The following is an 8,319-nucleotide window of genomic DNA, read 5'->3' as shown; positions in this document are numbered from 1 at the left end:
CGGGACCGCGCGGGCCTCGGCCTCGCTCCCTCTCCGCCCGTCCCGGCGCCCGAGAGCCCGGCGCCTCCCCCGCCGCCCGCCCCGGAGCTGCCGGGGGTCGCGGCCGCCGCCCGTCCTTCCCCGCCGGCCCCGCGGAGGCTGCCGTGGTGCTGAAGGACAGCTCCCGGGAGAAGGAAAGCGCCGCGGTCGGCTGGAGCGAGCGGAGGAGAAGCCGCCTGGGCTGCGCGGCCGGGGAAGGCGGCGCGGCGCCCGGCTTCCCGGGAGCGGTTAGTAGCGCGGCGCCACTTGCGAGGCGTGGAGGGGACGTCCCGCGATAGAGAGGAGGGGCGACCGCCGGTGAGGCTGGATAGCAGCCCACGAGGGTCACGGCGCCTCGAAAGCCTCATTGGCTTCCTTCACATTTCCCCGTGGCTGAGAGAGATGATTTGTGCGAAGACCTTAAGACAGCGCCCCGAGGCGATGAGCCTCTCGGCTGCCTCCTCCCTCGCCGCGCAGCTTCTCCCATCATCATCCGCTCCTCCATCATTCCCGTCCAAGAAAACCAAGGCCAGGGAGCTTTGACCAAGGAAGGCGCTTCGTGAGCTTCAGCGGCTGTCCCTAAACTCAACTGTATGGGCAATTGTCATTCGATCTTCAACCTGAAAGTCCTGGAGCAAATGGATCGTTAACATCTATTCCGTGTTTCAGATGCATACATAATGCTGAGACATCGTTGATCTTTCTTTGGGATGACCTTTGACGGAGTTGCAACCAGAGTAGAATGACAGAAGAACAGATTTGGAAGGAATGTTGAAGGTCTTCTAGCCCTAGCTTAAGCCTGTGCCATTCTGGACAAATGCCTGGCCAAGCTCTTCTTAAAACCTTCCTGCAATGGAGCACCCACAATTTCTGGAGGCAAGCCTTTCCACTGATTAATTGTTCTCTCCGACTGGAGATTTCTCTTAATTTTAGGTTGGATCTCTCCTTGATAAGCTTCCATCTGGTATTTCTTGTTCTGTCCACAGGTGCTTTGGAGAATAAATTGCCCCCCTCTTCTTTGTAACATTTCCTCAAATATTGGAAGATTGCTTTAATGTCACCCCTGGCCCTTCTCTTTGTTAGGCTGGACATATCCATATGCAGATGTAATCCATCTGGTCCTGTAATTTAAACTCATCTAGAGTGGATAGGTGTTCTCTTACAATTTTCATGCCAATTTTGACTTCTATTCCTATCCATCTTTTACAATGTTACTTTTGGTACATTGGGCTATTGTTTCCTTTTGCATGAAGACAGACACAAAGAATAAATTAAGCATTTCTGTTTTCTCCATGCTGCCTGTTATCTTCTTGCCATTTTCTTCCAATAGTGGATCAATCACTTCCTTGATTTTTTTCTGGTTTAGTGCAACCATCCCGATTCAATTTTTGGTACCTTTTACCATGGTACCTTGCTGGATGTCTGATGGGATTAGGGATGAAAGGCATATGTTGCAATGGTTCTTCTTTTTCTGTGGTTGGGTCTACTCAATATCTATAGACAGAGGTTGAATCTGAGGTGCCTGATACATAAAGTGTCTCAGAACTGTACGCTCTTGCCTGCTCCTATTCTTTAATAGCAGTATTAGGCTGCTAGGAAAAGTATTCCATCAGTCTGAAGACAGCAATATGTTCAATGCACATGATAATTATGCATTAATTATACATCTTTACTGCAAAGAAATCAGGCAGTGTCTATTGAAGACTGGATGGAGAGGAACAGGTTAAAGATCAACCCTGAAAAGACTGCATTTTTGGATACTCCTTCCCCTAATGAATGGAAACTAAGCAAGGAGAGAAGCAACCTAGAACTAAAGAGAAATCAGCCTTGTAAGTACAAAAATAGCCAGGGAAATGGGCTCTTCGTTAGTCAACAGGAGCACTGATTTACCACCAGCTTATCAGATACTTAGGAGGTGAAGGCTTGGCAGACCAGTAAACAACAGCCAATCACTGGCCATCAACACACCAATCAACCAATAGGAAGGCACAGCATTGAATAGCCCAAAGCAGACATTCAGGTGAGAGAGAAGTTCCCAGAGGATGGGGTCCAGCATGAGTCTGAAAGCTCGGAAGACTAAACTTCTGGTTCCAGTAACTGACCCAGATTGAATCATGCAACATTATCTTGTGACATGTATATTTGCTTTCATTCATAAGGAGAAACTTCCTAACAGTGAGGACAATCAACCAGCGGGACGGCTTGCCTTCAGAGGTTGTGGGTGCTCCATGACTGGAGGCTTTTAAGAAGAGACTGGACAGCCATCTGTCTGGAATGGTAGGGTCTCCTGCTTGAAGACCTCCAGGGTCCCTTCCAATTTTGTTATTCTGTTATTCCCTTGGGCTGGGAATTTTCAGGTTTAGTCCTGAATGGTGTTATGCATCTCCTCTCAGGACTGGAATACAATTTGAGGATCTTCTTAGACTCACAGCAGATCTTAAGAAGGTCTTAACACAAACCCATCTTATGTACCAATTGTACAACAGGAAGAAGTTAAGACAGTCACTTATGCTTTGATCACCTCACAGATGGACTGTTGTAGTGTGCTCTGCATGGGAGCCACTGTTGAAAGCCACTCAGAAGTTGCAACTGCAGTATTCCATCTCACATCACAACATGATCTGGAATTTAAACCACCACAAACTAACAGTTTCTTGTCTTAATTGGAGAAATGCTTAAGCACTATCAAGACTAGTGTGGGTAGAAGGCTGCAAGCCCAACAGCTGCAAGCCCAACAGTCAAACAGATGTCCGATAAATAGAACTCTATTCATTAAAACATTTTTTCTGAGTATTTAATAGCTGCCAACTGGAGCCTGGTAGCTTTGCGAAGTATGCTCATTTACATACATGCATGCATAGTGTGTGTGTGTGTGTGTGTGTGTGTGTGTGTGTGTGAGAGAGAGAGAGAGAGAGAGAGAGAGAGAGAGAGAGAGAGAGAGAGAGAGAGAGAGAGAGAGAGAGAGAGAGAGAACTGGACATCATGCGAATTGTCTGACTTGGAACAAGATTATGTGAAAACATCTGATATTTCAAAGGAATGTCGGTGTGCATGCACTCAATGTATAATGTGCATGCATTCAATGTGCAATGTGTATCAATTGTTGGCACAGCTGAAGACCATCTAGTAGGCTTTGGATATTGCCAATATCCAAAGATATGCATAGGAATGGACCAAGAAAACCAAACACTTTGGGTGTTTTCTTTGTGATACTCCTAAAATGTAAGGCAACATCAATGGGTGTCAGGACTGAGGACTCAACCACCTAGGTCTCTCCCAAGTACATAGTGAACTGAGACCTGAAGTTGGGACTTTTCAATTCATTTATCCATTCTCTGATGTAAACCGTTTAATTTATAGCACTTTAGGAATGCCACCCAGAGTTGCTTTGGATAGTGAGATGGGGAGCATATTATATAGACAGATTACAGACAGAGATAGAGATAGATAGATAGATAGATAGATAGATAGATAGATAGATAGATAGATAGATAGATAGATAGATAGATAGATAGAAATTTAAGAACATTGACAGCTATATGGTTACAAACTCCTTCTTCCTGCACAGATGGTAAAGAGTGATGATTACTAACAATTCAGGAAACATGAAGGGATGAAAAAGTGATCTATTGCCCAAATGAGAGCTTTTTCCTACTTATGTGAATGTGGAGATTGGGCATCAGAGAAAGTGAGTAGTTGGAACTAGGACGGGATGTTTTCTTTCCTGCCAAACTTTCCTCTTGATAGCCATCGCTGATGCGCTCCTTGCCTTCTGCAGTGACATCACTTTTCACCATCAGACTGAAAATTCTCTTTGCATCTCAGAATGTCCCAGGTTACCATGGGGACAGGAATAAAGACTTTGAAGGGATTCAAGCTTTACTGACCACTCTTTACCAGAGGCTCAGGTAGTTAGCAGGCTAGCATCCGTTTCTTCCATCATTTGAAATATATGTTATCTATCCTGGCAGGTAGGAATTGGGCCAACAAGGACTGGAAGGAATCCCTTGTTTCTCCAGAAAACTCCTTCAGTGGCAAATAGCTGCCTTACAGAGGCATAGTAAGGGAAAGGAGAAGGCTGGGGGGGGGGGCATAAAAGAGAAGGAAATGGAAACTATGATGGTGTTGCTTAAAATTTAGGCTTCACTATTAGCTTTTTATAAGGTGATATTAGCACTTTTAACGGGGCAGTCCGGAAAGTAAATCAAAAGAAAACCAATGAGGTGAGCCATCTCTAAACCGAACTTTGGGAAATTCTTGACTTCTTTTTATTGGATGTGCTCATATCCTTGATACTTTGTGTAGTGGAGTTTTATATCTGCTGCCAATAGATATTTCTCCAAGCATTTTCTGATATAAATTGATTTTTAATTTTGTTTCTTCATCACATCTAAAATTTAGCAGGGGACCTGATAGGACAGAGGGAGGAAAGAAATAGGCTCACAAAGCAGGAAAACAACAATCAATCCTGCTGAGCTGCCTTGGTTTATTTCTCAACAAGACACTTGAAAGTCCTTTAAAAAATTTAGGAGGAATGTCAACTCCTTTGGGATCCCTACTTTTTAGTTCCCAGCTATTTTTACTTGGAAGAAGCTCCAATCAGTGGGATGAAAGGAACAGTACATCTCTCAAATTTCGTATAACAGAATAAAAGAATAACAGAATTGGAAGATACCTTGGAGGTCTAGTCCAACCCCTTGCTCAAGCAGGAGACCCTAGACCATTCCAGACAAGTGGCTGTCCAGTCTCTTCTTAAAAGCCTCCAGTGAGGGAGCATGGACAACTTCTGGAGGCAAGCAGTTCCACTGGTTAATTTTTCTGACTGTTAGGACATTTCTCTTTAGTTCTAGGTTGCTTCTCTCTTTGATTAGTTTCCATCCATTGCTTCTTGTCCTGCCTTCTGGTGCTTTGGAGAATACCTTGACTCCCTCTTCTCTGTGGCAGCCCCTGAGATACTGGAACACTGCTATCATGTCTACCCTAGTTCTTCTTTTTATTAAACTAAACATACCCAATTCCTGCAACCGTTCTTCATATGTTTTAGCCTAAGCCCTGTAATCACCTCTGCTGGTCTTTTCTGTACTCCGAATCTCAACATCTTTTTTAAAATATGGAGACCAAAACTAGATGCAGTATTCTAAGTGGGATCTTACTAAGGCTTTATAAAATGGTACCAGTACTTCACATGATCTTGATCCTATCCCTCGGTTAATGCAGCCTAGAATTGCATTGCTTTTTTGGTGGCTCTAGCACATTGCTGGATCATATGTAAGTGACTATCCATAACGACTGCTAGATCCCACTCATAATTACTGCTACTGAGCCAGGTTTCACTTAGTCTGTACCTATACAGTTGTTTTTTCTTGCCTAAATGTAACAGCTTACTTTTTTTCTATAATGAATTTCATTTTGTTACATAGGCCTGTGTTCAAGTCTGTTGAGATCCATCTGGATCTTGAGCCTATCTTCTGGGGTGTTGGCTTCTGCCAGTTTACTGTTGTCTGCAAATTTGATGAGTTCCCCTTCTATCCCCTCATCCAAATTGTTTATGAAGTTGTTGAAGAGAACTGGGCTTAAAACAGAACCTTGTGGTACTCCACTGCTTCCTTCCTTCCATGTAGAAATAGTTCCATTGAGAACTACACATTGAGTGTGAATTGTCAGTCAATTAGAATTCTGTCTGGTGGTGATGCTGTCTATCCCATATTTCTTTAGCTTACCAATAAGTAGGTTATGGTCAGTGGTGGGATTTAGCCAGTTCGCACCAGTTCGGCAGAACCAATAGCTAATTTTTTGTTGCCCAGGCCCAGAATGGACTTCTGGAAGCGGCATCCACACAGAGAACCGGTTGTTCACATATTTGAATCCCACCACTGGTTATGGTCTACTCTGTCAAATGCATTACTGAAATCCAAGTATATTATGTCCACTGCATTTCATTGGTGCACTAATTTAGTCACTGAGCCAAAGAATAAGATTTCATAAGACATACCCAGGTCGGCTACTGGTTATAACTTTGCTTGCTTGTAGGTGTTTGCATATCTATTGCTTGATTATCTTTTTCAGGATGTTCCAAGGAATTGAAGTCAGACTTATTAGTCTATGGTTTCCTGGATCTGTTTTGTTTTGTTTTGCTTTGCTTTTAAGATGGGAATCACATCAGCTCTTTTCCAAGTTCTCTGATAGTTCTCCAGTGCTCCAGGATCTATGAAAGATATGGTTCAATGGTTCTGAGATCACATCTGCCAGCTCCTTCAGAACTCTGGGATGTAATCTGTCTGGTCCTGGTGATTTGAGCTCATCTGGAGCGGACTGGTATTCTCTTACCATTTTCTTGCTTCTTTTGTGTTCCTAGTCTGTCTTTTATGGTTATGTTTTTGGTAGCTTGATCTGTATTATCTTTTTGTGTGAAGACAGACACAAAGAATGAATTAAGCAACTCTGATTTCTCTCTATTGCCCATTACTTCCTTGCTATCTTATCTCATTAGTGCAGGGATCCCCAACCCCGGTGCGTGGACTGGTACCAGTTCGTGGCATGCAGCAACGGTCCACACAAACAAGCAAAGCCCCATATGCGGGATACAGGCAGCACACAAAACCACAGACTCTCCGGTCTACGGAAAAATCTCTTTCCACGGAACCACTCCCTGGTGCCCAAAAGGTTGGGGATCTCTGCATTAGTGGACCAATTGTTTCTTTGACTTCTTTCTTGTTTTTTATATATTGAAAGAAACTTCTTCTTCTTCTTCTTCTTCTTCTTCTTCTTCTTCTTCTTCTTCTTCTTCTTCTTCTTCTTCTCCTCCTCCTCCTCCTCCTCCTCCTCCTCCTCCTCCTCCTCCTCCTCCTCCTCCTCCTCAACATCATTATTATCCTACAGGCAGTCCTTGAATTGCCACCATTCATTTAGCAACAGTTCCAATAGTGCCATGAAAAAAGGGATTTATGATGGGTCCTCACACTTATGACAGCTGCAACACCTCTGTGGTCACGCCATCACAGTTTAGGTGCATGGCACGGATTTACGACACGTCATTCCAGGGGCAAAACTGTGTTTCGCTTAATAACTGTGTCAAAAAACACCGTAAAATTGAGCACGACTCACTGAACGACCACCTAGCTTAGCAGTGGCCAATCTGGTCTCAACTCTGGTCTTAAGTTGAGGAGTACCTGTAGGATACAGCAGGCCGGTTTGGAAAAGCTTAAGCAGACTTGGATTTAAGCAGGGTTGGGAGACCACCAGGAAATGTCAGGGTTAGGTTGAGCAGAAGGAGTGGTCAACCTATTTTGCTCTCAAGAAAACTGCCTGGATGCGGCCAATGAACGGGGCTGATCTCAGCACCCCCTCGATGGAGACCAGCATTCCTTTAATTCAGGGGTCCTCAAACTTGGCCACTTTAAAACTTCTGGACTTCAACTCCCGGAATTCCCCAGCCAACCATGGCTGGCTGGGGAATTCTGGGAGTTGAAGTCCACAAGTCTTAAAGTGGCCAAGTTTGAAGACCCCTGCTTTAATTCATGGGGAATATGCAGAGGGGCCAGCCAATGACTGACATGCTCTGCTAATTACAGCGACTCTACTATTGCAATGGATCCAACGCCAGAATCCCAGAGATGCAGGGAGTCCTCAACTGACGGTCGTGCTAGGTTCCAGCCTTTCCTTTCCGAAGCAAGGAGGTTTGCTCAGTCCGTCACAGCCAATATTTTTTTAACCTTTTGTGCCATCATTGTTAAGCCAATCTTTTCAGTTGTGAACTAAATCACCAGGTCGTAAACTGGACTTGCCCCTCTGACTTAGTTTGCTGGAAGCCAGCTTTGAAAGTCGCAAAGTGAGATTGCACGAACCCGAGACACCGCGAGTCTTGGAATAAGATGCTGGCTGCCAAATGCTGAAATTTTGACTGTAGGAATGCTGTGACGGTCATAAGTGTGAGGACTGGCTGTACATCACTTTCTGGATTGCTCCTGTAATGTCCAAAGGCTGACAAATGACTTCATTTACCTGGAATCTTAGAAATCCATCTAGAGAGAAAGGAATGTGATTGTTGTGGCTCCGTCCGGTGGGTCCCTCTCATCAGAGGAGGAAGGCTCTGAACATGAAGAAGAGGAGATGGCCAGGCCTCCCTCTCCAGGCCCTTCCCCTCTGGTGCGGCCTTCGGTGCCTTCCGACAGCGAGGAGTTTGGCCAGGAGCCCGGTGTTTCTGGGATTGGCCAGGAGCCCGGTGTTTCTGGGATTGGCCAGGAGCCCGGTGCTTCTGGGATTGGCCAGGAGCCCGGTGCTTCTGGGATTGGCCAGGAGCCA

The 8,319-nt window shown here is 44.9% G+C and overlaps 1 protein-coding gene across 1 annotated transcript in view; it reads right to left on the bottom strand.

The window, feature by feature from the left end:
* LOC107282928 (transmembrane protein FAM155B-like) overlaps positions 1 to 3,815 on the bottom strand; it is a 22,537-nt gene extending 18,722 nt beyond the window's left edge. Inside the window, exons 1-2 of the mRNA XM_029283105.1 lie at positions 3,674 to 3,815; positions 1,692 to 1,722 (exon numbers count right to left, since the gene is read on the bottom strand). Of these exons, the coding sequence (XP_029138938.1) occupies positions 1,692 to 1,722; positions 3,674 to 3,815 (173 nt within the window). The remainder of the gene's footprint in view (positions 1 to 1,691; positions 1,723 to 3,673) is intronic.
* Positions 3,816 to 8,319: the final 4,504 nt, after the last annotated feature.

The sequence above is a fragment of the Protobothrops mucrosquamatus genome, unplaced genomic scaffold (assembly GCF_001527695.2).
Source record: "Protobothrops mucrosquamatus isolate PMUCROS unplaced genomic scaffold, P.Mucros_1.0 scaffold19, whole genome shotgun sequence".
Taxonomy (NCBI): Eukaryota; Metazoa; Chordata; class Lepidosauria; order Squamata; family Viperidae; genus Protobothrops; species Protobothrops mucrosquamatus.
Note: the sequence above shows the minus strand (reverse complement) of the source record. Positions and strands in the feature narration are given on the sequence as shown.